This window comes from Numida meleagris, chromosome 1 (genome assembly GCF_002078875.1).
Source record: "Numida meleagris isolate 19003 breed g44 Domestic line chromosome 1, NumMel1.0, whole genome shotgun sequence".
Classification (NCBI taxonomy): Eukaryota; Metazoa; Chordata; class Aves; order Galliformes; family Numididae; genus Numida; species Numida meleagris.
In genome coordinates this window covers 51,322,315-51,340,020 of record NC_034409.1, presented here as the reverse complement: position 1 = coordinate 51,340,020, position 17,706 = coordinate 51,322,315, and the positions used below count along the sequence as shown (strand labels likewise).

The 17,706-nt window shown below is 48.9% G+C and overlaps 1 protein-coding gene across 1 annotated transcript; it reads left to right on the top strand.

Moving 5' to 3' along the window:
• MIEF1 (mitochondrial elongation factor 1) lies at positions 8,206–17,457 on the top strand. The gene is made up of 5 exons (XM_021384798.1): positions 8,206–8,968; positions 9,734–9,882; positions 10,021–10,201; positions 11,766–12,028; positions 13,115–17,457. The coding sequence occupies exons 2-5, from the start codon at positions 9,739–9,741 to the stop codon at positions 13,919–13,921; spliced, it is 1,395 nt and encodes a 464-aa protein (XP_021240473.1). The 5' UTR covers positions 8,206–8,968; positions 9,734–9,738; the 3' UTR covers positions 13,922–17,457.

The following is a 17,706-nucleotide window of genomic DNA, read 5'->3' as shown; positions in this document are numbered from 1 at the left end:
GATCAACCCGATTCTGTGTGTCGGGTGAATACAAGCACGTGGGGGAGGTGACTGGGGAGCACAGCATCACCACTCGCAAAATGGTCACACGCCACCATCCCCTGTCCCTTCATGTTCTCAGTTTCAAATGAAGCCGTGGAAAACCTGGAGCCCCAGCTGAAACCTTCCCACTACAGAAACGTCTGTCTGGTGGCTGATTTTCTGCACAGTGTGTGAGGGAGTGTGACCTCCTTGGCTTATTTTTAAAGCCATCTAAGGCAATTTTGGCTGTTCCCATTACTTCCTATCAAAGCCTGGTCCTGCCCTGAATTCTCCTAAGCATCTGGTCTCAGCAGTGGCTTTGGCAAGGGACCTTCGAGAGCTCATGTACAATCTGCAATTATTTCATTTTTGGTGTTTTTAAGTGCCTTGTGTTTCTAGTTTGTTCCTGGTTTCAGATATAACAAAAGTAAACATTATTGGCTAGTTTCCTTATGATTCTTAGATCAAATCATAGAATCATTAAGGCTGGAAAAGATCACGAAGGTCACCTAGTCCAACCGCCAGCCCATCCCCACCATGCCCAATGACCATGTCCCTCAGTGCCACATCCACACGGTTCTGGAACACCTCCAGGGACGGTGACTGCACCACCTCCCTGGGCAGCCTGTGCCAGTGCAGCACCGCTCTTTCTGAGATTTTTCCTCATATCCAACCTGAACCCCCCCTTGTGCAACTTAAGGTCATTCCCTCTTGTCCTATCACTGTTCCCTGGGAGAAGAGGCCAACCCCACTTTGCTACAACTTTCAGGTTGTTGTAGGGAGTTTCCTCTTCTTCCTCTTCCTCAGGCCTCTGATGCTTTTATTTCCCCCCTTGTGAGAGGCTTTCCATCAAACTGGAATTTCATCATCCATCACTGATGCCTTACTGCTGCTTCTGCCCTTCTTTCTGGAGCAAAGAGCCTGGAACAAGCACACACTCAGAATTAACAGATAACATTTTAATGAAGGATTTTTAGCGTTCCTACTAGTTGCTGTACTTTTGCACCCTAATAGGGAGCAATCTAAAAATAGGTGGTCACCAAAAAGTCTGTGAACGTGCAGGTTTTCAAAAAGGGAAGATAAGTCTGAGTGCTTGGGCCTGTGGCAACGTAGTGAGACAGTTTAAGAAATGAGAGTTGACTTGGTCAAAGGTTCTCACATGGATTCTTCTTGCCGCTAGTATGAAATCTTTTCCTGACATTTATATTAAGAAGCAATGTAAATGGTATTTCTTGACGTCTCACAAAGTTTTAAGAAAAGACATTGACAAACACCAAGACCTTTACCCCAAGAAAGCACCATTTTCTGCCGTGTGAGCTGGAAGAGGGATTAACTCTTCCACGAACTGGTCCGTGGTGGGGACCCTCGTTTGCAGAGCTGCTGGTGTGTCGAGCGTGGGGACACATGGCTCTGCCCTCTTTCAGAGTCAGCCCCTGCATCCCTCAAGATAGATTGGAATGGATTTTGGTACATGCAGCCTGCATCTTGGACGTTGTATTGAACCAGGAACGTGCAGGGCATGTGGCACTGAGCAACCCTTGCATATTTTCATAGTCTATCACAGAATCACTGGATGGCTCAGGTTGGAGAGGACCTTAAAGCTCACTCAGTTCCAACTCCTGCCCTGGGCAGGGCTGCCACCCACCAGGTCAGGCTGCCCAGGCTTTGCTGACTGGGGGGACAGACACGGTGCTTCCAAACACCAGGGTGCTTAGAAACAAAACGACTTTAATATAAACTTACAGCATCACTTAAAGAGATGGAAAGGGGATACCAAGAGCCTGGCTTGCTGGCTGTTTGTTTTTGTTGCTCGGATACATTTGTTCCCAGCACAAGGGCAAAGCTTAATACGCTGTTTCACATGGACAGTAAATTTTTAATTATTAGCCTGCTTCTTTTTCCTAAGCCTAGCGGCTCAGCTGGGGCAGCAGCTGGGGACAGCCACCTCAGCCCTGGCTAGCAGCTCTGTGCCCAGCTGCAGGTGCCAGCTCCCTGACGGGGAGGATTTGGTCATAGCGATGGCAGAAGGGAGCCATGCGCTCGATCCCAGTGCTGGTACGTGTTTCTGTGGCTCACCAGCACACTCATACCCCAGCTGCAGCAAATCTCATGGGAGCCAGCTTTGCTCTGTCACTGCAAGATGGCATCCAGGGAGCAGAGCAAAGCTGTCCCATCCGGGGAAAGGGCTCCGGGTCACTGAAGCAAGGCACTGAGCCGAGGGATGGCAGCGTTGGGGAGAGGAGCTGGCTGCGGGCCGGGCTGCCATGAGCGGTGCCTTTGTGGCAGGCAGAGGCACGTCAGCAAAGGGTAAGGAGCAGCCCCTTCCAGCCAGTGTTTGAGCCATTACTGTAAGCATCTCTGAGAACTCCAAACACAGACGCTTTCTTGGAATTAAGGAAAATTTGGCAATCTTGACATTTTGAATATTTCTGGGTGTGCTTTTTTTTTTCTTTTTTTTTCTTTTTTTTTTTTTTTAGCAGGGAGAGATAATATAGATCTTAGCATTGTTTGAAATACATTATGTCTATGTAAAGCCACAAATCGTTCAAGGCCATCTCTCTCCTCACTCTGCCAAACGAAATAAAAAATAGAAAAAACATTGTTTCACTTCTGCTTATCTTTCCTGTGCCTTACGGCTCAGACCATGACTCCCTTGGCTGAAATCCATCCCAGTAACGATTTAATTTGGGAGCCACACTTCACCTTTCTAAAAATAAGGAAAACTGAGAAGAAGAGCGACAAAGCTGCACCGAATAAAGATGTGAAATGACTTCTACAGGAGCTCGAATTAAAGAAACGGTGTTGCTCAGAAAATGCATAAAATCAGACCTTGTAAGTCTGCCTCTATGCAGCAAGATCTTTCCTGGCATTTTAGCCCTATTCTACAGTCTGGACCTTTTCCAAAGAGAGAGCAACAAATCATCAGTCATATCTTTTTTCCCCCAGACACTTACTAAGAACCAGGCACACATGCAAAAATAAAGGAATGTCGAAAACACCCACCCACTTCTGTTTGATTGTCGGTGTTTTTAAAGGATTTGGCACATGTTGGTGCCCAGGACTGGATGTCAAACTGCTGCAAACCCCAAACCAGACAGATGTCCCTAAACGGGACAGAAATCAATCTAACTGAGGACATGTGACTTAATGGGACAAAATGTGAATTTGGTGCAGTGGCAGCTCAGTGTGTGCAGACTCTGGGCTCCAGGGCTTGAGGCTGAAAGCCTTACTTCGGAAGCAGCTGGGCTGTGAGCTCTTCCTATCTTCCCCCTGGCAAAAAGAGACCCCCAGAATTCCTCCCCGACTAATCCCTGAAGCTGTGACTGAAGTTTGGGTCTAGGCTGTGTGTCAGGAATGCACCTTGAAAGGCAGCGTTCTCTCCTCCCTCAGCACCTGTGTTCCTTCTCAGCTGTGTTTGTTCAACATCAAAGCTGATGGGTTCTGTGGAAAGGAGCCATCAGCACCAGCCTTGGTTTTTCTCCACTGCTGGCACATCATAGCTGGAGAGCAAGAGCTAGATAACATTATTTCTGCTGTTATCAACTGCATCCCAGTTTTTTTTTTCTTTTTTTTTTTTTATTTTCTTTTTTTATTTTCTTTTCTTTCTTTCCTTCCACCAAATTCCAGTCTGACAGACTGTGGAAGGTCATTCAAATGCAGAAGGATGCAAAGCATCCACTTAGGGCACAAATGCCACTATTGTTTGCAATTGCTCAAGAAACATCAAGAACTAGGAGCACAAAAGAGAAAGCTATTGAATCGGTCCAAAAGGTCTCTGTATGACAAGATGTGACGGATATTACTCCCAAGCTCAGATGGTGCTGGTGGGTCACTACCCATCTTCCCTGCTCCTAAACACCAGCAACAGAGCCATGGTTCCAGAGCCTCCCAGGAGAAACAGGGAAGGGGATATCTGTGCCTTACGCCCAGGTAACAGCATGTGTTACTGTGCCCTGTAACCCATGCTGTCTTTGATATTTCACAAGATCGCTTCGTCATTTGGGGAAACAAAAGTCATTATTGTTCTCTGGGCATACAGTGAAGGTGTACTCTTTCTTTTGCCTGCAGTAAAGGGAATAAATCAACTTTATTGCAAGGATGCAGGTTGGAGACATGGGGCCCTCAGCCCACTGTGGGGTACCCCCCATTCCCAATGAGTCCATGTGGAGATGAAAGTCAGAAAGGGCATCCTGGACAGCCTCTGAGCAGCATTGCAGGCAGCGGGACAAGGGGTCAGCATCCTGTCAGAACAGCACAAGTCCATCCTACACCAGGGCTGCAGGGAGACTGCGTGCCGTGGGGTCAGCAGAGGAGTAGGCTGGGCTGGGAAGCGCTGCGGGGGTTGTTGCTTCACTGTCTGCAGGCAGAATTCAAGTTCATAACCCCAGCGTGTTGTCAGCAGTCCAGCAGAAGGAAAGCGATGGATGCAGGTCACTCTGCCTTTGCACCTGCCCTTCTATTTGCAAGACCAAAAAGGCACGCTGAATGCGGTGCAGACACGTGGAGCACACAAAGCAGTGAGGTGGTGGCGGGCACAGCAAGTCCTGGGGTGCCGGGGTGGATGAGGGCAGGCGGAGCAGCGTGGCTGGAGGAGTTCACAACGCACGCACGCACTGCTGGCGAAGGGCCCAGGAGCTGGCAAGCAGCCCAGGGAGAAAAAAAAAACAGAACAAAACGCTAAAACAGGCACGACCAAAGGGGGCCAGGATGGGGAGGGGTGCCTGTGGAAGCCCACGGTCCTTGGCTCCCACAGCAAGCAGGGACAGAAAGTCCCTAAAAGTCCCTAAAAACAACCTTGCCCAGGAAGGTCAGAGCATTTGGCACAGTCTAAGCAACTCAAAACAAGGAGCAATACTTCAGAGGAAGGAGGTCCTTCTCTCCTGTGCCATGGTCAAACCTTTGCTTTCACACTCAGCCTTCACAGTACATGCAGGTGGTTCCTGAGAGGAAGCACAGCCTGAAATCTTCTCCCTGGGACCTGGTGGGGTGAAGGAGAGCCTTGGGAGCAGGTCTTGGATCACCTAACACAGTGCCACTGGCTGAAAGCCCACCCTGCTACACATCTTGGAGCAGTTTGATCCCATTAGTACTGCACTGGGGGTTTACCACATGTAGCTCTGAATGTTTCGATCCAGACTTTGGAGTTTCGGGGACTGGACTTATCAGTGCACCTGTTCAGAGCACTGTTACAAGGAGCAAAGTATTTATGTGGCAACCCAAGGAGGAATCCAAAAGGAGAGTTCAAAAATCAGTGTTCATTCTGGCAGAAGGTTAATGGTAGGGAATATGAAGGCTGCCTCGGATACCCCATATAGCTCAGTGTCTAAGCAGATGATCTGGAAAAAAAGGATGAGCAATATACTAAACATTTTTAAAAGATGACTCAAAGCTATAGACTCTTTAGGAGATCAGAAAGGACTGTAAGTAAAATGCAAATGTGGCAAATGGGCAACAACACGCATTTGCCAAGGTTTAACTTGTCAAATGCCAAGTAAGAAAAAAAGAAATCCACGCAGATATTATGAAGCTCCAGATTGCCTGTAGCAACTTGGGGAAGGGTATGAATATCACACAAATCCTGGCTCTGTGAGTGGATGCAGGTTAAAAAAGAGCACACACAAAACATTAGCATGCAGAAGGAAGAAGAGGAGAATAATATGGAAAATATGATAATGCTATTATGTAAATCAGCAGCGTAGCCTCTCTGGGAATACTGTCTGCAGTTCAAGCAAGCCTTTCTCGGAAAGGGCTGATTAGGGGCATGGTGAAGTCGTTCGTAAAGAGAGATTGAAATGATTGGGGCTGTTTATCTCGGAAAGGAAATGAACGAGATTGGCACAGACCAAGGTGGTCCAGAGCTCCTGGTTTTCTTCCTGTTCATTTCTATCACTATCATATCTGGTGTCGCTAAGGACAATGTGAAATGATGTGGCTCTCCTCTGTCACACACAGCTTGTTTTTTCTTTCACCCTCTCACCCAGGGGAGGCACAGCGTATGTAGATAATGTTTTATATTTTGGTAGGATTTGGGGAGAAGAAGGCAAAGGAGGAATAATGAGTACTCCCTAGAGTAGGTTTATAGTAGAGAAGGCAATGGTGGAAAAGAGACGGAGAGGTGTCTTGGTGCTGGGAGGCTCCTTCCAGTCCCTCAGGCAGAGCACAGAGCTTGCCAGCTGCCTCCCAATGCCCTTGGTGGCCATAGAGATTTCCAGACATGGAGATAAAGAGTCAGAATTTGATGAATTATTCTGCAAAAAGCACCAGGGCAGCTGGAGGTACTCTCAGAGAAACAGCATTTCCAAAAGCACAAAATCGACCCTTCATCTTGTGTGCACAGGCTGAGTTGACCATTGCAGCGAAACATGCCCTCTGTACTCGGCACTGGTGAGACAGCACCTTGAGTGCTGTGCTCATTTCTGGGCCCCTCACTACAAGAAAGACATGGAGGCCCTGGAGCGTGTCCAGAGAAGGGCAGTGGAGTTGTGAGGGGTCTGGAGCACAAGTCTGATGGGGATCGGCTGAGGGAACTGGGGTTGTGCAGTCTGGAGAAGAGGAGGCTCAGGGGAGAACTTATCATTCTCTCACAACAACCTGAAAGGAGGTTGTGGTGAGGTGAGGATTGGCCTCTTCTTCCAGGTAACAGCAATAGGATGAGAGAGAATGGCTTCATGTTGCCGCAGGGGAGGTTCAGGGTTTTTCATTAGGGAAATTTTGCTGCTGGGGGTACCAAGGCCCTACAGAGAGATCTGGACAGGCTGGATCTCCATGCTGAAGTCAGTGGGATGAGGTTCAACAAGACCAAGTGCTGGGTCCTGCACTTTGGCCACAACAACCTCAGGCAACCCTACAGGCTTGGGGCAGAGTGGCTGGAAGATTGTGTGGAAGAAACAGACCTGGGGGTATTGGTCGATGCTCAGTTGAGCAAGAGCCAGCAGTGTGCCCAGGTGGCCAAGAAGGCCAATGGCATCCTGGCTTGTATCAGAAATAGCGTTGCCAGTAGGAGCAGGGAAGTAATTGTTCCTCTGTACTCAGCTCTGGTCAAGTACTCGAGGCCGCACCTCAAGTACTGTGTCCAGTTTTGAGCCCCTCACTGCAAGAAAGACATTGAGGCCCTGGAGCACGTTCAGAGGAGGGCAACAAAGCTGGTGAGGGGTCTGGAGCACAGGCCTTATGAGGAGCAGCTGAGGGAGCTGGGATTGTTCAGTCTGGAGAAGAGGAGGCTCAGAGGTGACCTTATCGCTCTCTATAAATACTTGAAGGGAGGTTGTAGTGAGCCGGGGGTTGGCCTCTTCTCGCTTGTCACTAGTGACAGGATGAGGGGGAATGGCCTCAAGTTACACCAGGGGAGTTTCAGGCTGGACATTAGAAAATATTACTTTTCTGAAAGAGTGTTCAGGTGCTGGAATGGGCTGCCCAGGGAGGTGGTTGAGTCATTGTCCCTGGGGGTGTTCAAGAAACATTTAGATGTTGTGTTGAGAGACATGGTTTAGTGGGGTTATTGGTGGTAGGTGGATGTTTGGGCTGGATGATCTTGTAGGTCCTTTCCAACCTTGCTAATGATTCTATGATTTTCTTCTCAGAAGGAGTGTTGATGCACTGGAGCAGGCTGCCCAGGGAGGTGGTGTCCCTGGAGGTGTTCAAGAAAAGGGTAGATGTAGTGCTGAGTGACATGGTCTAGAGTGATCAAAGGCGTGCGCTTATGGTTGGACTCAATGACTTTAGTGGTCTTTTCCAACCTTAACAATTCTATGATTCTGTGACCCTTCTTCCCACACTTGACGGCATTCAGGCATGTCTGAGCCCACATGCTTGGGGAACATGCGTGTGTGCCACAGCCATGCTGGACTCCTTTGTAACAGGACCCCATGTGAGGAGCCAGCACAGTGGTCTGAGGACTTCTTTCCCCATCTCCCCCTCCAGCTCTTTCCTGCACGCCCCCTCCCCGCTGTGGCAGACGATTGAGGGACCCAGCCCCTGCCAGCAGCCCAGCGGTGGTCCCCTTCCAGTCTCAGCTGGGAGAACTGGGAGAATTGGATTGGTGTACTCCTCCCGGCCGGCAGGGGGCGTGTTGTCGGCGCGGACTGTCCCCTCCCGCTCGCCGTACGGCGGCGCCCCGCCGCCAGGGGGAAGCAGCGCTTCGCCGCCACCGCCTCCCGCTTCGGCCGGAAGTCCTCCACGCGGAGACCGTTAGGGACATCTGCCCGCCTGCTCTCGGATTGGCTGGCCCTGGGGTCACGACCCGGAAGCGGATCGGCCATGTTGCTGGGTGACCCCGCGAGCGGCACCGGGTGGGAGGTGGCGGGGTTCGCCGGAGGGATGCGGCTGCCGTGAGGGCCCGGGGTGCCTCTCCCGGCCCTTCTTCGTGCGTGCGCGGGAGGTCGGGCCGTCAGCGGGCGCAGAGAGCGGTACCGGGCTGCCCGGACCGGGCCGCGGGCCCCTGCCGGTTCCCCTGTAGCCGTGTTTGCGGCCCTCAGCTGACGGCCCCGGCGCCTCCGGAGCATCCCTACCGGAAGGGAGAAGTAGCCCCAGCCCCCCGCTCCTCCCCTCTCCTTAGGTCGGCCGGCCGTTCCCCATGGCAGCGTGGTCCCGGCAGGCCGTCCTGACCCTCTACCGGGCTCTGCTGCGCGAGGGCCGCGGGCTGCGTTACACCGACCGGGATTTCTACCTAGCTTCCATCCGCCGTGAGTTTCGCAAGAACCAGGAGCTGCAGCGGCTGGAGGATAAGGAGAGGCAGCTGGAGAAGGGGCAGGCTTTCCTGCAGAGCAAGCTGGGGGGCCTGGTGTAGAGGTTCACTGTCGCCCCACATCCCTCTTTTTAAAATCCTCTCATCTACCACGGGATGATGACTGCTTCCTGCCTACTGCTACCTTGACATTGGCCAGAAGGTGCCTCCACAGCCACACCAGGAGGGCTCTCCTGTTCTCTGTACAAATGCTTTAGGTCACAGGTATGTCCCTTCTGCTGATGTAGCTCTGTTCTTCGTGATATTATGGCAGATAGCTTTGTGCAAGCGCATTATTTTTTGCCCTGAGGTGAAGAATGCCTGGATTCCCAATCAGATTGGGGTAGGAACGTTCATTTTTAAGCTGTAACTTGGTTTTAGAAAAAAAACATAAGAACTGGTAGACTGACCCTTCAGCTGCCTTTGCCTCAGAAATGTAACCTTGAATCAGGTTGGGAGTTTTCTGTTGTTTTCCTTCAGTTTCAAACCATGTGCAGAGCAGTGGCAAAGTGCATTTTGCATGTGTGGTTGACCAGGGAATCTCTCTGAATTTAAATATAAAGGTCAGAGGTTACGTGGGATTTGAAAAAAAAAAAAAAAAAGTGCATACCTAAGAGAATGTTAACATTTGTGTTATACAGGACGTGTATGAAAACCAAACCTGCCAGCCTTGAGGGTGGGAGTAAATGTCAGGTGGAATCAAGGAGTTGTTCCCGTTGTGGTGCACTGTGGTTTCCAGTGCTGACTCCTGGGTGTCTTTGAAATACCTGGTACTAGCTGCTGTCAAAAATGCCTTAGAGTGGATACTCTGAGGCTCTTGAGATTTTACCAGGGACAAGAGGTTGGCAGTCTCTGTAGCCATATCTATGAGTGAAGTTGCAGGCCTTAGATGGAGAATGAGAAAACTTGTGTAAGATTGCTGTGCTCTGGCTGAGGAGCACCAGCTAGAGTTGCCCTGTTGTGACCCATTTGTTTGATGCTCCCTTCCAGGTGAGATGGCGGGCGCTGGGCCGCGCAAAGGCAAAAAAGACGATAATGGCATTGGCACAGCCATCGACTTTGTGCTGTCCAACGCCCGGCTCGTGCTGGGTGTGGGTGGAGCTGCGATGCTGGGCATTGCCACGCTGGCTGTCAAACGGGTGAGCTGGTGATGTGGGGCTGCACCTGAACAGTGGGGAGGGAAGTGAAAAGGCGTGGGATGTTGGCACTAGATGGGGAGAAATGCAAAAACACCGGGCCCTTGTCAACCGAAACTGTGCCTGGTGATCTTGCTTTAGATGTATGACCGAGCAATCAGTGCTCCCAGCAGCCCCACTCGCTTGAACCAGTCAGGAAAGAGAAGCTGGGAAGAGCCAAACTGGTTGGGATCCTCCTCACGCTTATTGAGCCAGGACATGAAGACTAACCTCAGCCGCTCCCTGCAGACCCTTCCCACCGACACTTCGGCTGCAGACACAGGTATGGGGCAGTATGGCATTTCCATGTTGCAGAATCATCGTGGCCTATCAACCCTGTTAATCATTTAAAAGAATATGGAAGAGGAGAACGCTCTCTGTAGCCTGGTATTTTGATGCTTTTGTTTTAAGTTGATCTATTGTTAGCTTCAAGGATTAGAAGTCAGCTTGGGAGTTAGTGTGTAATAGTCACCTCTACTGGCATTCTTCATTCCCCTCGTAATTTCATGGAGTTGAGTTTTATTCTCCCTCAGACTTTTCTTTGGAACACTTTGTTGCTTTTGTTTGGGCCTTTCCAATTCATCTGCCTCTTTTAAAGAGAATATTTAAGCGGCGAATGTACTAGTCATTTGTAACATCATTTCCTGTGTTATTTCTGTCATCTTCCTAATAGTTTGTGTAACGTTTTTTGCCTTTTTAGTGCTGCTTATCACTGAGCTAATCTTCATCAAGCTGTAGAAGGGGACTCGGCAGTTGTCTTTCCAAGTGCAATGATGAGCAATTTGATCCATCATTGTTTTTTATGTGAATTTTTGTGTTACTTTGTTGTTCTCACTGGTTTGGTTAAGGTGAAAAAATAAGCTGTTTTATGAATAGTCAATAAAATCTGTTTCTCTGTGGTTTTGTGGGCTACTTCCTGGTTGCACAAATCCTGAGATCTGTCCAAAAGACTCCAGTGAGACAAAAGACAGCAGCAACTGAGGCTGAGCAAGCTGGATCTATGCGCTGTTTGGTCGGCCATTCTGTACGTATTGTGAGGTGGCCACGTGCCTGTTTCCGAACAAGTGTGTGAGAGCTGCTTGCCTTAACAGCACCACTGATCTAGGAGTTTCTCCTGCACTCTGTTAAGTTCCACAGCCCTTCCAAAGACTTAGGATCTCTCAGATCTGTAATTCTTCCTTAATTCTTGTTAATAGCTTCTGAAAATCTAGGTCTGTGCTAAGAGAAGATTGAAAGAGACATAGGAAGGCCCAGCTCATTGCTTTATAATTTAAGCAGCGATGTAAAGCATTGTGATGCTGTTATACACATAAGAGCGTGCTCTCTGCTTTTTGTTCAGTTAAAATTTGAGGAGGTTTTCATTAAGGCTGTGGTTGCCTGAGCTCTACTGGCCGCAAAATCCATCATTTTACCATCTACCTTACCATTCTGATATGTGATGATCAGAGACGTGATGACTGTTTTTTCACATGGAGTGATCTCAGATCTTTTACCCTGGTTACGACTGGGTTTTGCTAACGAGTTGTAAATACCCATTATAATTTTAAGAACTTAATGATGTAGTGATAGTTGTTTAGGGGTGTTTCAGTGATCTGTTGGTCCGGTGTCATGTTAAAAGAAGCTGAACTGCTAATGGTGCTGAATTTTTGACGAAACATAACTAAGAAACTGACCATGTAGCCGTTAATATTCTTGAAGATTCTCAGTACTCTCTTTTTGACTGATACCTGTGTAAATCTTGCAAGATGTCAGCTGTAAGCTTTTCTGAGATCTAGGAGACGCGCTTCTGCAGATCACTTCCCAGTGAAACGCTACAGACGATGAACAGGTTTCCTTCTGTCTTGCAGACTTTTTCCGACCCACAAAACCCAAGCCGTCTGCCAAGAGGAGTCAAGTGGAGCTGAAAAAATCCCGCCTTCGTCTGTCTCTGCAAGAAAAGCTCTTTGCTTATTACCGGAGGAAGGTAGCTATCCCCACAGATGAGCAGGCCCTGGCCAAGCAAGCGGCCGTGGACATCTGTGCTGAGCTGCGCAGCTTCCTCCGTGCCAAGCTGCCGGACATGCCCCTGCGTGACATGTATCTCAGCGGCAGCCTGTATGACGATCTGCAGGTAATTCCTGGGGCCGCGTGATGGGTCATTATTCAGCAGGCTGACGAGGCGGGCATTTCAGGCGTCCCTCTTGGCACTGCTGTCTCAGCACAACATTCTTCTGTAATAAGGCTCTTGGTGTCACGTTTCCCGCCATGAAGCCAGGCATTGATTACTGCAGTACTGTTTGGACAAGCTTGACCAAGCTGCTCTGGATTTGTCTGCCAAGCATTAATTTTTTGCTCTTTTATTTCTCCAAACTGCCTTGGCTGTTCTTTCCTTCTCCCTTTAGCTGTGTTTTTCTCGTTGCTTTTTCAGTACACCTCTGTTTTCTCTCCATCCCTTCTGTCTTCTTCCAAATAGAAGTTAGTTCCCTTAGAACTCCTTTGCATTCATGTAGGTCTTCCTTACTCTTCTTTTCTTTCTTTTTTTTTTCTTTTTTAAATGCATGACAGACCTTGACTGAACAGCAGCCCATGCTGCATATCTGCCTGGTGGAAAAATGCCCATGGCTAAAGCGAGTGATTCAGAGGCACGCTCTTTTTGTTTGAGTCAGAGCTCTGGAATGGAGGGCTGAGAGTCAAGTGAAACGTAGATCTGGGGTCTTAATCACTCTGAAAAGAGATCTTTAGTGACCTTTTTCCAAACAATGTGGCAGACAAGGTGAAGGTAGCACTTAGTTCTAGCATGGGATAATTAAAACATGGCCTCTTAAGCTTGTCTAGAAATGCCTCCAGTTTCATATTATGGTGTGGCATTGCTGTGCTTTGGGTCAGCTGCATCTCATGCCTCACAGCAATAGGAGGTAAAAAGATTCTGCTATATGTAGTCCATGTCTGGTCCTGAAGTATTTGAAGACCTCTAAATAGTTAGTACTACATAAGCATTACCTTGCATTATACCTTGGAGTTACCTGTTCATGATGGGAAATAGCCCATCAAAATGTCTTTTGACAACAGAAGGCTGTGAATCCCACAGAGAGAGGAAACTGCGACGGCTGAATCTTTATATTCCAAGTTCCTTTGAACAGAGAGCATTCCAAAAGGCAGTGAATGAAACGGTGGGGAGAGAAAGCTTGTTCTTACCGACTTTTCTCTCTTGTGAAAGGTAGTGACAGCTGACCATATCCAGCTTATTGTGCCTCTGATGCTGGAGCAGAACCTGTGGTCGTGCATCCCCGGAGAGGAAACGATCATGAACATTCCTGGCTTCTACTTGGTGCGTCGGGAAAACCCAGAGTACTTTCCCCGTGGGAGCAGCTACTGGGACCGCTGTGTCGTGGGAGGTTACCTTTCCCCCAAAGCTGTAGCAGAGACCTTTGAGAAAGTTGTAGCTGGATCCATCAACTGGCCAGCAATTGGGTCTCTCTTGGATTACGTCATCCGTCCAGCAGCTCCCCCAGCAGATTTGACGCTGGAAGTCCAGTATGATCCAGAACGGCGTCTTTTTATTGACTTCCTCCCATCCCTCACGCTGGGTGACATTGTCCTTGTGGCCAAACCCCATCGACTGGCCCAGAATGACAACCTGTGGCGACTGAGTCTGCGGCCAGCAGAAACGGCTCGCCTCAGGGCCCTGGACCAGTGCGATTCTGGCTGCCGTTGCTTGTGCCTGAAGATCTTCAAAGCGGTGTGCAAGTTGAACCCAGCACTGGGTCACCTCACTGCCAGCCAGCTCACCAATGTCATCCTGCACCTGTCCCAAGAGGAGTCCAACTGGTCCCAGGACATGCTGGCTGATCGCTTCTTGCAAGCGCTGAAGGGCTTGATCCGCTACTTGGAGGCAGGTGTCCTCCCTAGTGCTCTAAACCCCAAGGTGAACTTGTTTTCAGAGCTTACCCCAGAAGAGGTGGATGAATTGGGCTACACCCTCTACAGCTCTCTCTCAGAGCCAGAAGTTTTACTCCAGACGTAATGGGGCCTTAACTGGGGGAACACTGATAGGGTTTAGCTAAGATGGACTTTGAAATATGTCTCCTCCACCCTCCCCTCTTCTCTCTCTCGCACTATCTACTTTTGGTTCATTTGGTTCATTATTATTTCCTGTTGTGGAGTTGTTGCTCCCGCTGGATTTCTTGGTGCTACTGGTCCATTTCCACCATCTGTGCCCCAACAGGTACCCATTGGCTACGGAAAAGAGGCTAAAACTGCGGCTGTAAGATCTCTGCATAAATCTTCCTGATGCTTAAGTGTCTACAAAAACAGCAAACCCAAACAACAACACAACTATGCACTTCTTTCTCCTGTAGCGAGTCTTTCTTTCTGCAGTGAATCCATTTTGGTCTGAAGAAGGTGGAAGTGGGCTGGTGAATCCAGTAACAACTTCAGCAGACTTGCACTGAGGTCCTTTCCTTTCCTCAGGTCAGATTTTTGTCCCCATATTTCTTTTTCTCTGCTGTACCACACTGTCTCACTTTCCTTTTTTTTTTTTTTTAAGCCAAGTCATGCAGAGCAGACTGAATTAGATGTTCTTGCTAGGGCTGTATGTTGTATGTCTGAGTGCATCATGATTAACAGTATTTAGTGCTACAGTTCTTGAAAGAAGAGAATACACATGGCTCCTGCTCCTACGGAGCCTTCTCATCCTTTGTCATCTGAGTTCAGGAGTAAGGCTTGTGCAGTCTGCTGCAGCAGCCTCCAATATAGGCACTTCTCATGGGTGTTACTGCAGGGAGGAAGAAGCTTTTGTGGTGTCTGTGTGATGAGGCCAAAGGAGTAGTGCTTGCTGTTCCTGCCTAGCCAGATCTGCTGCATGTTGGTGGTGGGAATGGCCATGGGAATGGGTAGTTAGGCAGCTCCTCAGACATCTCTCTGGCCTAGAAGAAGAGAGGCTGATTACGAAAGAGGGGTGGGAAGTGCACATGGGAACAGAGATTATGTTTTCATCTTTTCTGAGTTTTTTGCTGTTCTGGTTTATAGGAGGTGGAAGCAGGACTTTATGCCTCAAACGGTTTTGTTTAAGCACATGTAAGCCAGATTCTCACCAGCTGTAAGTTGGTAAGGGTGACAGGGCTAAACTGGTGTCAGCATATGGAACAGACCCTTTCTGATGACATTATTATACATATGCAGAGTTGGCATTTAGAAAGGAGCTGTCCTTGCCATCTGCTCTCACTGTGTGCTTTAGTTCTCTCCCCTGGCACCTCAGAGATGAGGCACTTTCCCCTTCCTCATTCCCATGCGCTGACTTTCCAGTGTTCCCAGTTTACAGTTACTATTAGAAAGCTGGTGAGGGCACACCTTCCCACTCTGTCTGGTTGGACCTATTGATCATGCACTTCTGCCCACTCCTGTTCACCTCTGCTATCAGGCCGTTCTCCCTTGGCTGTTCTCTCATCTGCTGCTGGACTGTGGTGTGAGCACATCAGCTTTTGGGGGCAGCTGATGCAGTGTGGGTATCTCTTACGCGAGCTGCATGGACTCTGTACCGCAGTCAGCCTTTTGGCCTCCTGTCTTCAAAGAGAGGGAGGGTGTCCTCCTGAGCTGGGGCTCTGTGTATCGAATGGTAAGCACAGCCAGTGTTACAGAAACATACCCCATCTTTAGCACCTTTTTTCCTCTTGCTGTCCAGCCTCCCAAGCCAAGGAGGCAGTGTTCAGAGGGAGCAGGTATCCTTTTCTCCTCCCTTCTTCTCAGGACTCCCCTTTGACAGGGAAGTTTCAAGGTGAATTTTGGGGAGTGGAACCGCAGAGGAGAGTCTTTACCCCTTGTTTTCTTTTTAGAGGCAGTGCTTGTGAGATGAGGGTAGGAGCATCTTTCTTGGACGGTCCGTCCATTTTAGACAATGTGTCAGTATTCCGTATACAGTGATAACACAACGTTGCATTTTAAATTATTTAATCCTTAGGGTACAGGTATTTTCTGGACTGCCAGATGCATACTTTTTGAAGAGTGTGTGTATGTGTATATAAAGTCTGTAGTCTGTAAAAGGTAAACAGAAATTCCATTTGTATGATTTTGTGTTTCGTATGTTTTGCAGCAGTCACTGTTGCTCAGGTGTTGATTGCTCTTCACTCTGGTTCCCAGATTACATCCACTTTTCCCTGCCCTCCACTGCCTTTCTGTCAGCCTTCCTACCCTACAAGCAGATGGATAAGACTTGGAGCCCACAGGCTATCTGGGGAAATTCCCCTTTCTTCTAATTACTTGAAGGTCAACGAAAATATTAACATATTGTGGTTGTCAGGCATTCCCCTTCTGTTCATTTCTTCAGTGTGATCTCACCCTCACTTGGTGCTGAAGCCAATGCCATGGTCTTCATGCGGAACTATGCAGCAACATGGTTGGGAATGACTGAGACCATAAATGCAAAGAAGGTGAGACATAAGCAGGAGGAAGCCGCTGTCTGAGCTGCTTAAGAACAGTTGCCACGTACATATCTGTATATAGAATTTTTCACATGAATGCTTTTACTTCTTCCTGGCAACCTAATGAATTAATATTTTATGGCCATTTCTTGCTGCTATTGAGCTCAATTTGTGTATCAAATGGAGACTGAAGCTGCCTTTTTGCCTTTTCTGTAGACTGCTCCACTTCACTTGAATCACGTCCATCACTTCTTCCCTTCAGTTTTTCCCTGCTCTGAGCTAGCCACAAGCCTGTTTTTGGGAGGCAGAAGCTCCCCTCCTACAGACAGCCACCACCATGGGTTGCAGCTGCCCTGGCAGTGGCGGTCTCAGCAAAGGCCAAAGATGTAATGGGTCACAGGGACACTTGCAGTGAGGAGTGTTTCAAGAGCAGGGTCAGGTGCAAGGGGTGATAGAGGCAAGGAAGAAGGAGCAGAGCAGCTATGCAGGATATCTAAAGCTGTATGAAGCTTTTGGAGAAATGGATTGTTGCAGTCTTTTGAATCAGCGCCTTTCAGTGTTAAATGCTGTGCATGTGCTGATGTACAGCCAGAAGGGCTGAATTGCAGATAGGCTCCCTTCTCATCAGAGCTGTAGCACAGAGCAGGAGGACCTAAAGACGAATGTGAAAAGGGCAGCTCTCAGCCACCTTCCTGGCAGAGCAGCTCAGAGACAAATTGATTGTAAGAGGCCCAGAGCATGCACTGCCTGCTTGCTGCCTGGGCTCCAGGAATGCCTTGGTGTGTTCTGCTATAGTTTAGCTTCCACGAGCTTCTCGCGAGTTTGTCATCTGGTTCCCTGTAATTGCGGGGCGAGGACCAACTCACTCAGCAGTGGCTTTTCACTGCTGCTGAGCTTCACCACTAATCTTTTGGCTCAGATGAATTTCTTTTAAAGTGTTCAGAAGCAATTACGGAACCAAGAAGCTGCTTGCTGCCTCTCGACCCGCACTCTCAGTGTGTGGATACTCGCAGTGTGCAGTGAAGAGGGGATGCCCCGTTGCTCCTGGGTCTGGAGGCTGTGGACTTGTAAAGGGGAAAGTCTCAAGTGCATGGTCTGTGACAGCGTGTGTGAAATTCTGAAATAAAATGACTTTCCACAGTAACCTGCGTGTCTCTGATGTGTTTATAAACAAAGGAATGTCTCTCTGCTCTTGTGCCAGGGAGGGGCGTCACCTTTCTGCTGACAGCTTTCTGCACCACGCTGTTCTCAGGGGACTGTCATGCCCCTTGCTGATTCACTGCTTTCCCTTTGCAGCTTGGGGCGCTCTGTAGCTGCCTTGAGAACAAGTAGGTTGGCGCTGCAGCACGCTCACTCCTGTCAGTGCTTGCCCCAGTCACAAGATAATGATGGC